Source organism: Mya arenaria, chromosome 11 (assembly GCF_026914265.1).
Source record: "Mya arenaria isolate MELC-2E11 chromosome 11, ASM2691426v1".
NCBI lineage: Eukaryota > Metazoa > Mollusca > Bivalvia > Myida > Myidae > Mya > Mya arenaria.
Genome location: NC_069132.1, coordinates 26,099,412 through 26,117,742, shown reverse-complemented (window position 1 = coordinate 26,117,742; position 18,331 = coordinate 26,099,412). Strand labels below are relative to the sequence as shown.

Here is an 18,331-nt window from a genome sequence, read left to right as displayed (position 1 = left end):
AATTTACTAAAAAGCCGACAAAGACTGATGAGGTCATTGTTTTTTTTGTCAGCTAAAATATGAGCTTAACACTGGCTTGGGGATCTATTCACTCTAAGAATTTAGTCATACCCTCAATTATCTTAAATCTGTATAAAGGTCACAAATGGAGAAACACATTCATTGATTTGTTTTGTTACCTAACCTTCGTGTCCATTTTTAATGCTGGCTCAGAAGTTATGCACCAGTCAATTGTAACCACGGCCCCTTCAGGTCCGGGGAATAGCGGGGACTTTGACTTTCGGTCCAGCCAAGCCCGGGTAAAACCCCCGCCGTGTGGGGACAAACTGATGGTAAAATCCCCACAAAATGCCCCCACACCCCAGGGACCCTAAGTCAGGCACATTCCCCGCTATATTTGGCGCGAATACAAAACCACCGCATTAACCCGGCACTGCGGGGCCACCGGGAAAGGTAAAAATAAGGCCCCATTCCCCGGTATACCCCCGGACCTTGGGGGGCTGTGGCTATAATTGACTGGTGCATTAAATTCAATTAAATATGTAGCAAAATAACGAAACTAAAATAAATAACACTAACATATTTTTAATCTACAACTAAAATCAACTTGTATCTTTATTGAAATGGCTTCCTGACGGACAGACCCTGTTGTTCATGAGAAATAAATTTCAAGGCTAATAAAACTCCCCAAACATTTTCATTAGGATTATGCTGGAATGTTGCTTGCTTGATGAAGGGTGCCTTTGGTAGCTAATGGTGGAACTGGTTAGCAAGGTGGTGAGCATACATGTATGCATTTCAACAAGGCGAACCCTGTTTGATTTCTAGCATGAGTGCATGTACTTTGATTTGGTACTCACCAAGCCAGACAAGTTCGTTCCCTCTTACTACTCAGGGTTTCCCCACAGTATTGTCATGAAAGACTGGTGTGTTATTTTATTTTTCTCAAATTAATCATCAATTTTAGATATTATTTAATCATTTTTACCTGAAGATTGACCTTGCATTTGCAGATATGGAGGACCTTGAGAAGAAATTGAAACATGCAGTGGTCCAAGGTCAACCCCGCACACACCGACCATGGAAGAAAATCCTCATTGTTGTCGAGGGAGTTTATAGGTAGGCTATTATTTAGATTTCAATTTTAATAGCTGGTCAGCTTTTTCGAAGAAAACTATCCATGGATTGTCATGGCTTTTGTTTTGGAATTGGCCTTGGTCTTAACAAAAATATCCAAGATATTGACATGAAACTTAATCCACAAGTTTCCAGCAAAAAACAGCTTCACTTAGTTTTTATTTACACCCCTAATTGTTTAAGAGGTGTTTTGAGAGTGTTGGGATTCAGTGGTTATCATAATATAATATGAATATAGGGAATTAATTAACAAACCCAAAGAATATGTAAACATGTAAAAAAACCCAGCATTTTTACAAGGCTGATGCTAATTTCGATCACTGCCTTTGGGTCATTCTTTGGATTGGATCAAGTTAAAAGAATGATAGATACTGTTAGAATGATATAAGCTGTTCTGTATTTTACTTTACTTTGTTTTCAGTATGGAGGGATCCGTAGTGTGTTTACCAGAAGTGCTTAGATTAAAAAAGAAGTACAAGGCGTATATTTACCTGGATGAGGCACACAGTGTGGGGGCCATGGGCCCACAAGGGCGGGGGGTTGTGGACTATTTTGGGATTGACCCCAAAGATATTGATATTATGATGGGAACATTTACAAAAAGTTTTGGTTCTGCTGGTGGATATATTGCTGGATCAAAGGTAAGATTATTTTTATGAACTATTAAAATACAAGTAATAATCAAAAGAAATTGTCCTAGCATTTTTCTGGCCTTAGCATGGTCCAATAATTTTATTGCAGTGGATGGATGGAATTATGCATGTCATTTTGAGCTCGACTATTCGAAGAATAAGGATAGCTATACTACTCACCAAAGCGTCGGCGTCACCCCTTGGTTAAGGTTTTGCGTGCAAGGACACATAGGTTAATATCTTAGCAACTACTTGAGGTATTGCATTGAGACTTGATACAATGGTACTCAACCATTCAACCTACGTAATTAACCAAGTTTGATAACTTTACTTTGCATTAAATGCCAATAATAGGCCTTCATTATTTGACTTAGAAATTCTGGTTAAGATTTTGCGTGCAAGGACACAGGTTAATATCTCAGCAACTACTTGAGGTATTGCATTGAGACTTGATACAATGGTACTCAACTATCCAACCTACTCAATTAACCAAGTTAGATAACTCTAGTTTGAATTTAATGCAAATAATAGGCCTTTGTTATTTGACTTAGAAATTCTGGTTAAGGTTTTTAGTGCAAGCACACACATAGGTTAATATCTCAGCAACTGCTTGAGGTATTGCATTGAGACTTGATACAATGGTACTCAACCAACCAATCTACTTAAATAACCAAGTAAGATAACTCTAGTTTGCATTAAATTCAAATAATGGCCCCTTTTTATTCAACATAGAAATTCTGGTTAAGGTTTTGCATGTAACCACTTTTAAGTCAATGCTTCAGCAAATACATCATGTATTGTATTGAAACTTTCCACACAGGCTCCCAACCATTTAACCTTCTTATTTAATCAAGTAAGATAACTCTTTCTTTCATATTATATAATTTTTGCCCCTTTATTATGCGACTTAGAGATTCTGGTTAAGGTCTTGCATGTTAGCACACATAAGATAATATCTCAGCAACTGCTTGATGTATTGCATTGAGACTTTATACAATGGTATTCAACCACCCAACCTAACTGAATAATGAAGTAAAATAACTGTGTTTTGCAAATAATGGCCCTTTATTATTACACTTAAAAATTCTGGTTAAAACTTTGCATGTAACCACATTTATGTTAATATCTCCGCACATCATGTATTGCATTGAAATCTAATCTAACAGTGATCCAAGCATGTTTCGCCAAAACTTTTCAATCCTTACACTGAAAAGCGGCGGAATAGTCAAGCGCGCTGTCTCTGTGACAGCTCTTGTTATGGACTGCTATCAGCTAATATATTGCACAGAATCCTAAGAGGAAGCACCCTATCTGGGGATCAAACCTTGGTTCCCATGCATGCAAGCATGTTCCCTACCATCTTCAGACCTGTGCAACTTGCTACAATGACATAGACAATTTTTAGAAATGAAGCTCAAATATAGTTGAATATTCTCCAATTTTATTTCAGAAATTAATCAACCATCTGCGCTGTAATTCACATGCTTCTATGTACAGCCCCACCATGCCACCACCTGTAGCTCAGCAAGTCATCACTTCCATGAGAATAATTATGGGCCTGGATGGCTCGGGAGAAGGTATGTATGCTTCAGGATTGGGACTGGGTTGATTATTTAGAAAGCATTGTTTAAGGAGCCTTTTAAGGGTAAATAATTATGACAGTGCTCCAGCCAGGTTTTGAAAAGACCAGAGTGCTGGATCAGAAAGGGCAGTTTGACTTATAGTGTGCGTTACATGTAAATGAACCTTAATGGGGCATAAAATATTATATTATTACATAATTATGTTATTTATAAAATATTACATGGGCACTTGCACTGGCTAATGATCAGTTCTTATTTTTATGTGTTGTAAATATTTTTAATACTAGTTTTTTTTTTTATGAATACCTTAGTTGTTTTATTTACTTTGCTGTCTTAATGTTTTTTTATTATACTCTTTTCTGAAAATTTACTTTGTCAAACAAAAGGGCACAGTGAGGTGAAATAAACTGCCAGCAGGGTGCTTGAAAAGGGCAGTGGAGTGCCTTAAAATATTATTTCTTCTTATTTCTGAAAATTGACTCCTGTTAAGCAAGAGGGTCCAGTGGGGTAAAGTAAAAGGCAGCAGGGTGCTGTTAAAGGGAAGCCTGGTGCCACACCCTGCTATTTAGGCCTAGCTGGAGCACTGGACATGATTGTAAAAGAATATTTGCATGTGCAAGGACTCTGAAGCATTTCCTTTTTACTGCTTAAAGATGTATTTTGTCAGATTGCAAGCAGATCCGAAGAGAAAATATTTTTCAAAACCTTACTTTGATCTTATTATGCATGCATATTTTGACTGCGGAATTCAGTCCTAACAGGGATATTTTAAAGAATTTTCTCACAGAAAAAGATATTGGGCTGATTTGGAACACTAGGATGTCTGTCACTCATTGGGTATTTGGGCAGGAAAGGGGTTAATATTGGGCTTGAATTCTAAATTTTAACTCTTGGAAGCCTGTCTCATTGGGTATTTGGGCAAGAAAGGGGTAAATATTAGATTTGAATTCTAAATTTTAATTCAAGGATGCCTGTCTCTCCTTGGGTATTTGGGCTGGAAAGGGGTTAATATTAGGTACGAGTTCTAAATTTTAACTCTAGGATGCCTGTCTTGCATTGGGTATTTGAGCAGGAAGGGGGATGGTACTGGGTTTGAATTCTAATTCAAACTCTAGGATGCCTGTCTCTCCTTGGGTAATTGGGCAGGAAAGGGGTTAATATTGGGTTTGAATTCTAAATTTTAACTCTTGGATGCCTGTCTCTCCTTGGGTAATTGGGCAGGAAAGGGGTTAATATTGGTTTTGAATTCTAAATTTTAACTCTTGGAAGCCTGTCTCATTGGGTATTTGGGCAGGAAGGGGGATGGTACTGGGTTTGAAATCTTATTCTAACACTAGGATGCCTGTCCCTCATTAGGTATTTTGGCAGCAAATGGGTTAATATTGGGTCTGAATTCTAAATATTAACTCTAGGATGCCTGTCTCTCATTGATAATTGTAATTGTCTTTAAATTTAGCTGAAAAAAATATAGATGCATAACAAACAATATCAAGGGAGATTTTATTAAAATTTGTTGTAAAATATATTCAGAATTTTGGCCATAAGCATTGTTTCAACTTGTCATCTCCTTAAAATATTTTAAATTCATGTAAAAATATATTCAGATTATGGTACCATTAGCTGGAGAAATATCAGAGTCTTCAGGGCTTGTTCATACAACATCTCAAGTCATTTCCAAACTGCAGTTGAACTCACAAATATGTTGACTATTAGATTATCTATATTGTCATTTCCAAAAAAAGCTTTTACCTTTAATTTAATTAATATTTTACAATTTCAGAAAATCATAGTGTAAAATTTTACTTAAAAGTTGTATGAATACAAACCGTAAGAATTTATTACATCATGAAAGGACTTAATGTATTTACCCAAGTCACATTGCATGTCGTATGATAACATAATTGTTCTGTATTTCATCACTTTTGATAAGACATTTCAGCTATACATGTAGGCTACATACAGTTTCATTAAATGGAAACACATGATTTGGTGATTAAACCATGATCATTATGAAATATCATTATTTTCCTGCTTCCTTTACAGTTTAAAAGCTTCACATATATATTTCTGCAAAGCAGGATACTAATAAAACCATATAAGAGTACTTGTTTCACATGGTCCAGCTCATAACATAATTAGTCATAAATTCATAATAATGAGATGATTGGTTTATTAAAACTCACACGCACTAAGAGGATAACTGCTTGCTTCAGTATTATAACAGAAAACTCTCAGGTTATTGAATGCACAATTTTCTCCTCGCATGACATTGAAGTAAATCCTTACAGCATGAAAACACTAAAACAGTTTAAAATGAAACAAATGGCTGTACTATATAGAAGGTATTTTTATAGTGATATGAATAAGAAACAAAACCCACTGCAATCAATTTAAAACATTCTTTCCCCGGAAAAAAACCCTCTAGAACTAATATCATTAAATTTGTTAAGTTTCGTTATTAAGAAAAGTTAAACAGTAGGCCTGTCAGTACTGGTTGTCCAATTCGCGTAATAGTTAACACAATTATTTTCACCAAGTGTTTCCATGTTTGATTCATGGCCTGGTTGGTGGTCAACAAGCTGGACAAGTGGGATTCTTCCCATGGCCTGGTTGGTGGTCATCAAGCTGGACAAGTGGGTTTCTTCCCATGGCCTGGTTGGTTATCATCAAGCTGGTCAAGTGGGATTCTTCCCATGGACTGGTTGGTGGTCATCAAGCTGGACAAGTGGGTTTCTTCCCATGGCCTGGTTGGTGGTCATCAAGCTGGACAAGTGGGATTCTTCCCATGCCCTTGTGAGGTCATCAAGCTGGACAAGTGGGATTCTTCCCATGGCCTGGTTGGTGGTCATCAAGCTGGTCAAGTGGTATTCTTCCCATGGCCTGGTTGGTGGCCATCAAGCTGGTCAAGTGGGATTCTTCCCATGACCTGGTTGGTGGTCACCAAGCTGGTCAAGTGGGATTCTTCCCATGGCCTGGTTGGTGGTCACCAAGCTGGACAAGTGGGTTTCTTCCCATGGCCTGGTTGGTGTGGCCTGGTTGGTGGTCATAAATCTGAACAAGTGGGTTTGTTCCCATGGCATGGTTGGTGGTCATCAAGGTGGACAAGTGGTATTCTTTCCATGGCCTGGTTGGTGGTCACCAAGCTGGATAAGTGGGTTACATCCCATGGCCTGGTTGGTTGTCATCTGGTTGGTGATCATCAAGCTTGACAAGTGGGTTTCTTCCATGTACTCTTCTTTCTCTCACAGCATAAGACCACACTCTGGAATAATGCTATGCCAACAAGAGTGATTAATTTAAAGCTGTTCAAAGTTGTTTCACAATCATTTAAAAATAAATAAATTTAAACTGTATCAACAAAGTATAGGCTGTGTAATTCAATGCTATAACCAATGAATCACTTCAGGGTTACAACGTGTTCAACAGTTAAAGACCAATATTCGCTATTTCCGACGACGTCTTCATGAAATGGGATTTATAATCTATGGCAACAGGGATTCACCTGTTGTGCCACTACTGGTTTACTTCCCTGCAAGGGCTTGGTAGGTTTTAACAATTGTCCCAATTATTTGTACCGGTATATCATAGGAGGGAACTGAGCTGTAAAACTTGGAATGGCCTTTATTTTCATTTTGATAGTACCCAGAATTTGTTGACAAAAATTCGACTTTTTATTTTTTTTTATTTATTACACATAGGGCTAATTGGCATTCATTAGTATGCATGATTGTAGACCATTTTGGCAATCATGGACATGCTGAATCTTGTTTTGGTGTTACAAATTGTTTTGCTTTACAGTAAAGCATTTTTATATGCGCATCAAATTGGCTATATTTGTCTTTACTTAGAATTATTTATTTGAAAATACTTTTGTCAAAATGAAAGAAAAAATGCCATTACAAGTATTGCATCTCAGAAAGTTCCAAAGCCTCCTATATAATGCCCCCAAATACACAATACGACAAAAAGCACATGGCACATGGCACCTGCATTTATACATGCTCCTGGCACCTGCATTCATACATGCTCCGGGATCAAATTGTGCACATACATATTCAGAAATTGTTATCTAACATACTGGGCATTCATGCCTTTTACAGGTGAACGAAGAATACAACAGCTGAAGGATAACTGTCGATACTTTAGACGGCGTCTGCACGAGATGGGATTTATAATTTACGGGAACAAAGATTCCCCTGTTGTTCCTTTGCTTCTTTTTATGCCTGCAAAAATTGCGTAAGTTTCACAAAGGTGTGGTTGTGAGACATTAACAAGGCTGAGGGCATCCTGACTCTCAGCTTTTAGTATGTGAATTCTGGAGCAAACTTAGACTACCAAATACACCACCATTTACATTTAATCATTTTTGGGTCCTGAATTCAGGGTTTTGGAAATGACAGATTCTCTGTATACTAAAATCATTGCATGTATACTGTATATACTACAGTATATGTTACATCAGGGGTTGGTTGTAATTTTAGATTAATTAAGGAAACTAAAGACTTATGATTTGTTAACTTCACTAATTTTACATAATTGCTTGAAATTTAAATTTGCTTTGAAAATCATTTTCTTTTTAAATAAAACTGAATTTGTTATCTCTGGGCTTATGCATGCATTTAACTAATTTTCTTTTCCGTATAAAAAAAGAATTGTATTACTTCAGTGTGTTAAATGCATTATTTTAGTTGAACTGGTATTTTAAGTTTGCTCAAACCTTATGCATGTTATTTTTATGATGCAATAGACCTTTGATGCTTTCACTTTACTTCAGTCATTGTTAGTAAAGGTTTAGTTTATAACTACACTAATTGTCCATTTTCATGAGATTAACTAGTGGGTAATATTTATTTTGCTGTATTTTGGCACAAATGTGTATATGATTTTATTTTGAATGTTGTTGTTTTCTCCCATCTCCTTTTTGCTTAAGTTATATAAGATTGCATGAATAAAAATGTGTTACTTTGGCTTTAAGTATACTTTAACTTTGTCAGATTTTTCTGGAGAAAAAAGTGCCATTACATTTGCTGTTCATTCTTAAACCGTTTACATGAAACTTGGTACACAAGTTCCCAGTGATAATACATCTGTGTGTAGCAAGGGTCACTTCTCGGAATTCAAATATTGCTGGTGTTCAGTAACTCATGTTCTTAAGCTTGCAGAAATTTAATTAACAAATATTCCACATAACGCAACTTATAAATTTTATCCTATTAAACTTAAAATCTTCTTTGGAAATGTTAGGTACAACTTAAGCTGTCTTGTCATGCAGCTCTGTAATGAAAATGGACAATTCTACTGTAGTTTTCACCCAATGTAACAGCATACATGTATGTTTGTTGTTGCCATGGTTATATCATGCTCACAATGTTTTTATGAGTTTTAATCCTTTATGGTATTATAACATAAGTCATCTGTTGGGGAAAGGTAAAAAGGTTACTTGGTATACTTCCTGAAATGCAACTCAAAACCATTACATGTATTATCATGTAGATGTGAACCATGTCTGACAAATATTAAGTACAATAGGTCTATTCAGTCAAAATTTGACTAAAATGTCTGTTTTAAAAGTCAGACCAAAATTTCTTCAATGCTCTAAACTGGATGGACCTTTGGATTGTAAATTAATAATACCAAGTCCGCAACAGTTGCTGTCAAAGTTTTGTTTATTACAACACCAATTATCCAACAGTTTTATGTAATCATACTGTATTGTACAATACCTTGTATTTCACTGTTATTTAAGCAAGGATCCATGTTCAGTAACCTCAGGCTCAGAAAATCAAATTTATTATTTTGATTTCATAAATCTTTCATAAAAAGTTCATTGGCGAATCGGCATAAAATAGACATTGGCCATTAACAACATAAATATTTTAATTAATTTTGAAAAATTGTCTTCAATTTATTAAAATCGTAGAAATACTTGTTTAACAGGGTAATTGCAACATATCTGGCTAGTTTAACAGAGTAATACTGTGTTTGCTATTCAAATAGAAACTACAAAATAAAATGAAAAATTGCAATTTTGAATCCTGAGACTCAAGACCTTAGTGACTATGGACCCATGTTTAAGTGCCAGTATAGACATCACATGATTGTGTACACTCCCTTGTAAGTTCACTGTTATTTATGCCAGGCCCGGCTGTTAGAATAGTGATCATATGTGTAAATTAAGCCAGGTCCAACCTCCAGTAAAGTCATCATATGTGTACACTCCCTTGTAAATTCACTTTTGATTAAGCCAGCTCTAATAATTGTTGCTAGAATAGTGATCATATGTGTATAGTGACAGTTTACTGTTCATTAAGTCAGACCAAGTTGCTATAATAATGATCATATGTGTACACCCCCTTGTAAGTTCATGGTTAATTAAGTCAGACCCAATTGCTAGAATAATGATCATATGTGTACACCCCCTTGTAAGTTCATGGTTAATTAAGTCAGACCCAATTGCTAGAATAATGATCATATGTGTACACCCCCTTGTAAGTTCATGGTTAATTAAGTCAGACCCAATTGCTAGAATAATGATCATATGTGTACACTCCCTTAGTAGTTTTACTTGAATTTAAGTCCGGCCCAACTGTGAGAATAATCATCATATGTGTACACTACCTCGAAAGCCTCAATTTCCTTTAAATGAAGGAATAGAATCATATTTTTAAGCCTGATAACAATCCCATTTTTCTTCCAAAGTAAAATACCATTCAACATATACCATTATTGGCATACTAAAATTTTATTAGTACTGTTGTTGTAGTGATCCTTGTATAACACTTAAAAGTGTAGTCTTATTATGCCTAAAATAATCCGGAAGTGTAGTCGCAAATATTATAAATATACCTCCACCTAACACAAAGTAACACAAAGTAAAGAGGGGGGCGGGTTATAAAGGAGAAAGTCTTATCCAAACAATTTCTCATGCGTGTCAAAGGGTTTAAATAATTTTTGGTTAAGTTCAAATTTGGTTACAATCCACTATTTTTTCTGAGTTATTGGTCTTCTTCAAATAGGAATTTGCAAAAATATATGGTGTCCTGACAAAAATCATAAAAGGGTTGACAAACTTAAAAAGACTTGGTACAAATGCTTAACACCATAAAAAAACCTGTCAAACTTGACTTTTGTTACTGTCTTTGGTTACAAACCAAGTTTTTACAGAGTTATGGCCTATTTAGAATTGGCCTCAGTCAGGTGTCTGGCAGCTAATGACAGAAAGAATGGATTTTAAAATTCATGTTTAACAATATAGAATACAGGTCAATTTCATCTTTGGTTACAATCCTCCAATGTTTGACGGAGTTATGGCCCACTTAGAATTTGCTTAAATCAGGTGTCCGGATTGTAACGAATGACAGGTACATTGGATTTTAAAATCCATGTTTAACACTATAGTCTATAGAATACAGGTCATGTTCAACTTTGGTTGCAATCATCCAATGTTAAGCAGAGTTATGGCCCCTATTCATGTGACCAGGAATATTTGGGGAATTCCTCACTCCTGTGACAGCTCTAGTAATGCAATTATAGTATAACGACTGTTTTTTTCTTCTTCATGATTGTCTTTTTAACGAGAAAACAAGGCTTTTTTGTTGGATAAATGTTCTAATTTGTGTTAGACCTCAGTTTTAAAATTATTTATATGAATAATTCTTTGTTTTCAAAAAGAATTATTGATTCACATGATAATATAAGTCATTTATTGTGATTTCAGCTGTTTTAGTCGGGAGTGCCTTAAGCGTGGGCTTGGCATTGTGGTGGTCGGGTTCCCGGCGACGCCAATCATTGAGTCTCGGGCAAGGTTTTGTTTGTCAGCGGCTCACACACAGGAAATGGTGGATAAGGTGAGTAGTAGGCATGTGGTGTCAAGTGCAGATCATATTTAAATAAAGCAGGGGTTCTAAAGTTCAGGATTAATTCTGAAATCAGTATTGACAGTGGAAAATAAATATATATGATTTTTTTAAACAATTTCAAAGCTTTACCCTGCTTTGGGCATGAATCCCTCATACTCAAACAGATCCCAGCTGATTTTAAGGATTGGCAATTATCAACTGTTAGAATTTCTATAAAGATCAAGATTAGAGGGTTATTGAGCTGTTCCTCCATCCCATGCACATTTAACATATACTCAGATTTACATAATATATATATATACAAGGATGATCAGGATCAGACATGAATACAACAAATGACATGAATTGGCAGGTTAAATTGACTACTGTTTGAAAACTGGACACTGACATTATACAATTCTAAGAATATGTTATACACTGTTAAAAAAAATGCATAATAAATATACTTGACTAAACATCTTATTGTTGCAACATGTTGCGACATCATCAGCCTATAAATAAAATGGTGAAGAAGGGTATTTCAAATTGTATCACTAATATATACAGAGCGTAGATTTGCACACAAAGGACGTAAGACAATATAATGATGAGAGAGCCAGCTATTATAAATAAATAAGTATAACTAGACTTAAGACTTTGCTTGCTTTTTTCTCTCTTTAGGCACTTGACATAATCGATGAGGTTGGCACATTGCTGAAGTTAAAGTATTCCAGAACGGAAGTCCCGAGATGGTGCGAGGATGACAAAAACGCTAATGTTCCAATCCATTAACCATGGTAGGTGTGACAAAATACTCATAATATAGAGGTTAATTGTTTGTTTCAGTGTAAGATGGTAATATATTTCACCAAGTGAGCACCAAAAGTCCTATTCCACATTGCACAAGTGGCATTGTGTAATATTCACTTTTGGTGTTCACAAGATCATATATACTGCTATCTTTCATTAAAACGAACAATATGTCTTTTTATAATATGTCTTAAATTGTTATTCCCCCCTTCAAGGAGGTGTTATTGCATTGCAAATGTCTGTCAGTGGGTCAGTTGATATGTACACCAACTGATTTTGGTGGGCACTAGGTACAGTGTTCAAGATCATAATGACCCTGAAGGTGAAATCTTGTCCAAGTGATTACTTACAATGCCTGCATGGACGGTCTTCAAAGTGGATGACCCCTATTGATTTTGAGGTCATCAGGTTAAATCAGCTGGCAATTTGGTCTATTCATATTTTATTCAATTTCCAAATTTATTATGACAACATGGTGCTCAGGGGGCATAATGTTTGACAAACATCTCTTGTTGATTTTGTGTCTCAGCCCTGTGCTTGCTGATGTTTGAACGGGCTCAAATTTAAAAACTGAAAAATATCAAATTGATGTCTTCACTGTTTGAAATATTGGAATATCATTTTTTATTTCACTTATTAATCTCTGTAAACCACCGGAAAGCATATTATCAGTTTTTCTGTTGTTAATAAAGATATTGTTTTCCCTGTTTTCATTATTTATTTCCACAAACAACAAACAGTACTTTCAAAGTTAAAACAAGTGATGCAGAAAGGTACTATATAAAAAAGATATAAATGTGTAAATATGTAAAATATAACAACATTTGTCAATAATGAACTCACGGTTATATGATAATATGTTCTATCTATTTCATTCCAGACAAGCTGCTTGATGGCAGGGACACCTGGTGAAATGGTTTTACCACTGACTTGGTTCTAGAAGGACCTGAAATCAATTGTCTTTCCTTTTTAAGGCCTTATTTACCATCAGGAATGGCTAGGTTAGTTAAAGACTTCCATGAAAACAGTGATCAAAGGCAAAAAGTGAAGACATAGGATTGTGTAGCAGATATTTCAAGAATGGTTCATCAAAATAGCTTTTTTGTGATATTGGAATTGAATGACATAGTAACGAGGTTACACATTTGAAGTATGGAACTATTTTTAATTATTTTTTTTATTTATTTTTAAACATTTACTCAATAAGTCCCATATTTTGTTATTTTTTGGTAAATATGACTGCAAAATATTTTGTGTGGTTATTCGAAGCTTTTTATACAGTGAGTGTTTAAAAAAAAGAATTTTTTTTTTATTAAATTTTTTTTTTAGAAAATGCAAGCAAATAATAATGCAAATTTGTTTGTATATAGTTATACCGGGTAGTCATGTCAAGCAGATTCAAGCACATGTAAAATGTGTACCAAAGTTTCTGAAACTAACACTTGTGTAACAAATTCTGTTTGATCATTACATGAAAACAGTTCATTCTTTGTTATAGTTAGTAGCATGCTCAACACACTGGTTTTGCTTCAATTAAGTTCTGACAGGGTGTATTTGTTTTTTATATTTTATTTTTGTCAGTTTTTTTTGTATGATTTTATATTGGTTGCTTGTATTTTTGGTTTCATATTTGAATTATAAGAATTGCATGACCAAAATCAATTAGGGGTCTAATAATGCTTTAAGTGGTGTAGGCCCATTTGCGGATACCATTTTTATTCGGATTTTGCATTATGGTTGCTGCAAAAACAATCTATTTTCAGAAAAGCAGAATTAAAAAGTTTTAGCTGAATTATTCAGGCTAAACTAAGGTGTGTTAAATGTGGTAACATGAGGTATCAGTAAATGGGACTATTCTAAATGCTATTTTGTTGTGGCTTAAAATCACCTTTATTATTTTTTAGATGAATCTCACAGTTCATTTATCAAATAAGTATTTTTATGTCATTTATAGAATTCAGCATTATGATACAAATGTTTAATTTTCTTCTGAACTTGTACTATCAGGTGAATATTTGTGGTACTTAGTGTTTTGATACAAAGTAATTGTTAGTGATTTTTTTTTTGGTCTTCAAAAAGATGAAGTCGGCAGGCCATCCACAGCCTGAACATAAAACAATGTAAATGATAACATCAGCCGTATATAGAATACACATACATTTTAAAATGATAGAAGTTTTAACTTATGTTATTGTATTTTGTTATTAAAAGTTATCATACTGAATTTGGTAAGACACATGTATATACTGATTGTTTAAATGATTGGAGTTTTAACAGTGTTACTGAAAGTGAAATTTGACTGTTATTGATACAGTCGAAACTCGTTATGTCGACCTTTTCGGGACCTAGTCGACTCATCCGAATTACAAAAAATATCACCAATCCCAACACGTTTGAGTTGGATTGTCCGATGTTTACATCCACAATTGAACACTCTTGTTACATATTTTCATCGGGAAAACAGCAACCTTATTATTGAAAAAAAAGGGAAACAAAAGAAGAATTATTTGTGTCAAATTTATTTCTTTTACGTTTATGGATCACACAAAACACATATAAAACCACAATTGCATACATTTGTTCATTGTAAGAAAAAGGTAAAGCACATATGACAACAACTTTTATAAAATAGCACATTCGTGTTTCGTTTATACACAACAATATAGCACATTCTCGAAAGGCATCAAAGGATTGTATACCGGGTCCTTCTCTGAATTGGTCGACCAGAGCAGTGGAACTAACATTTGACATTTTGAAGTTATGCTTTCTGTTCCCATTTGGGATTGATATCTAATCAATAAATTGTTCATGTTTTATACAATACCAAAAAGAGCTTGAGCAATAAATGTCTCTTTAATAAAATACATAAACAAACAACTTGAATTATTCGCACTTGCCAATGACATTTTTGTATCCCCCAATTATGACAGTTTGTTATATTGACACGCACGGTATATTTTCACACATATGTCTCGATCTACAGTTCGACATAAAGAACATAGAAAATGTGTGAAATTCCACCACTGGGACTGAAAAACGAGGTTGACATAGCGAAAAAGTCGAGATAAAAAAATTTGACACAAACAAATTTATTTTATATAGAATAAGAAGGAATAAATTCGGGACCGGAAAAAAAAGTCGACATAACCGGAAAGTCGACTTATCCGACGTCCACATAGCGAGGCTCGACTGTATGTTTTATTGCTGGTTATAATTAAATATTTTGTATATTTTTAAACCTGTATCATTTTGTGCTGCCGCCTGTAAATATTTCACTGTATTTATTACCATAATCGACATTTTACACACAACAACCATATAAGCAAAGTGTGATAATCATATTCATGTATACATAGTCGCATACCTTGTAATGGTTGTAATAATCTAATATTGAAGTGATTGGAAGGATCAATAATGATATTTGAGCTAGAAGTTCTACTGCATGTACTGTCAAGGAATTAAATATGTGATTGTAAAGGGTCGGAACTTTTAGCACTGTTTGGATAGCTGAAGTTTGATACTTGTTTTCGGTTCCTGACATGATCTCCGAGGGCCTGCAAACTTTCTATTCTCCTGTTGTCTGCCATATTGCATGAACGGTAGATTTTGGTAAGCTGTTTTTTGTTAGAATATATAAGTTTTTTAAATGATGATTTCTTCCAAACTGAACTTGTACTTCCATGTCAGTATTTTTTACAGTATACAGGTATACAGTCTAAACCATTGATAAAAAGAGTGAAGTAAAAGGAAAATGTTTAAAAAATACTTAGAAAATAGTGAAGGTTTATAGTGAAGGTTTATTGAAAACAATTTTTGTATTATACTTGCAAATTTAGAATCATAAATGATTATATGTTATCATGGCATGAACCTCTTTTTTTACTAAACACCAAGTAGATTGTGTTGTTATTCAACACATGACAAGATTTATAATGTTCCGATGCAACATTTTACATTTAGCTTTATACCATAGTTTTCTAGAAGACAAAAACAGTAACATACTATGTAATCGGTATTCAACTGCAGACGATTTTCCTATTTAGATAAAATAAATAGAAATTAACCATAAAACCAAGTATAGATTTTTTATACCAATTTTACAATTTACCATTATCTCTAGCAAATTATGTGGCAACATAGGACCATTTAATTCAACACTATTCTATCTAATTGAATTAACATAAGCTGATAGGACTATGCTTTATTGCTTCGTCAATTCATGTTTGTAAGATCATGTCATTTACAATATTTTGAATTCCATATTACATGTATATGTAAGCCTTAATCCTGTATACATTCCATAAGCCTTGCAAAATTTTATTACACATGCATATTTACACCAATTATGTCCTATACATAGCGTAATGTTTTACATATGCACATAGCTTTTAACACAAGCACACACATTCAAATCAAATTGTAATACTCAGTGGAATCATGTTCATTTCATTGTCACTGACATGAATTTGTGATCAAAATTTTTAGTTTTAACTGTTTGCTGTGTTGAGGAAGAATTTGTCTGGTTCAGCAATGCAAATCGGTTGTTGTCATTTATTTATTAAATTATAATTCCATATTTTGTATAACCCTTTTTGGATCAAAAACATCCCAGTTAATTCCCCATATGATATTTCCTTATGATTAAAGTTTTTGCAACAGTTTTGTATTTACTGCTTGCACTTACTGTCCCATCAATAGAAAACAAATCTTTACCTGTATCACAAGCTCTTGTCTGAATGATGGGTATGTAACAGCTTACTGGTAGTGTACCAAGCTTTCTTTAGAAATGTCATACATGTAGATTTAAGTTGCATTTAGCTGTGAAATCAAGGATAAAAACCAACATATGCGGTAAAAAAAATTTTTTTAATTGGTTCAGGTTTCCCTTTATAAGATGATATTTTTGTTGTAATTTTTCTTAACAGTCCTTTTTTCTACAACTACATGTATACATGGCATTCTGCAATGATCAACTATTTCCTAAACCATATTTTAAGTATTTGTTGCCAAACAATCTGAATCCATTCCAATACCCCATGCATAATTGTTTACACATTGTTTCTTTTGAATGTTCATAATCATAATATTATAGATGTTTATCAATATATGTTTGTACCATGTACATAATTTTTTCTCTGAATGATGTTTTTCAAGATGTCTGTTGTCCTAAGATAAACTTACACTAAATAATTAAAATAAGCAATTGTGCTCAAATTTCAAATAGCTTCTGATTCAGTTATTCATTGTTCCTAATTTCATTTGTGGACAAATTATAAATCACCAAAGATTTACCTTCCAAATGTTCTTACACTGATTTTTGTGATTGGTCGAATTCAGTTTTTAATCAGGTAATTAATTCTTAAGGTTGTTATGGTAACTATAGCAGAATTTTATAGACCTTTTAAATTTACTGATGGAAATGAATGAAGAATTCAGTTTGTTTGTTATTTGTTGTTGTAACACATTGTTTTGCCTCCATATTTATTTGTTGAACTTGTGTTAAATGAACAAACTAAGTTATTTGAGCATGAATGTGTGCTGGTTATAATTGTTCACAGTATATTTTGAATATTATCATCTACACTGTAATATTGTTTTATATATGATAAAGTTTATCACTGTTTGTACTTCTATTTCTTAAATAAATGATTTCAAACCATCATATATTTGTGGCATTGTTTTGTATTTCAAAGTCATACTTTATATATTAAGTAATTTATATCCACAATATGTGGAATGGACAGATCGATGCTCCAAGACGGGGCCTCGTCTAGTGGTCATTTTAACAAATACACTTATGGATTGTATTACTGTGCACTACTCTGGTTAAGAAGTTAAGTCCACCCACTCTCATTTAGCTAAGCGTTAATTTCAAGTTCAAGAGCAAGTTACTTGAATAATACAAGATCATGATTTTCGGGGAAAAACTTTTTATTAGGCCACTGTTTCAATGTGTGTATACCATGTGATAAATTATGTCATATATACTACGTCGGAAGGCAACATTTTGCTTAAAATGAAGACTCAAAGATAACTTTTCATTTACAACACCATTTTAAATGAAACAAATGGCAGTCTATGCCGCTTAAAAAGCCCTGCATTTGTTTTATTACCGAAATTTAATAAAGTCATTAGTTTCATCGAACACTTCGACAATTTTTTTTCCAAAATAATGTTTTGACAGTGCTCCGTCAGACGGCCGTATTGTGAAAAGGTTTGTCGAAGTGTTTTAAGAAAATACACTTTCAATCAAACTCTGTTAAAAAACCGAATGCAGGGCTCCGTTACAGCGTGGACTGCGCTTTTAATCCCCCCGCCTTGAAAAGGCGAG

General features: G+C 34.1%; 1 protein-coding gene across 3 annotated transcripts in view; it reads left to right on the top strand.

Moving 5' to 3' along the window:
• The window catches only part of LOC128208978 (serine palmitoyltransferase 2-like), a 36,719-nt gene extending 19,057 nt beyond the window's left edge, over positions 1-17,662 (top strand). Inside the window, exons 7-13 of one of the 3 annotated variants that reach the window (XM_052912755.1) lie at positions 1,014-1,119; positions 1,559-1,778; positions 3,220-3,346; positions 7,453-7,588; positions 11,070-11,199; positions 11,872-11,987; positions 12,881-17,662. In XM_052912755.1, the coding sequence (XP_052768715.1) occupies positions 1,014-1,119; positions 1,559-1,778; positions 3,220-3,346; positions 7,453-7,588; positions 11,070-11,199; positions 11,872-11,982 (830 nt within the window). In that variant the 3' untranslated portion in view covers positions 11,983-11,987; positions 12,881-17,662. Of the gene's footprint in view, positions 1-1,013; positions 1,120-1,558; positions 1,779-3,219; positions 3,347-6,758; positions 6,895-7,452; positions 7,589-11,069; positions 11,200-11,871; positions 11,988-12,880 lie in introns of all 3 variants that reach the window. The other 2 variants (XM_052912757.1, XR_008256926.1) reach the window with 2 other exon arrangements.
• The last annotated feature ends 669 nt before the right edge of the window (positions 17,663-18,331 follow it).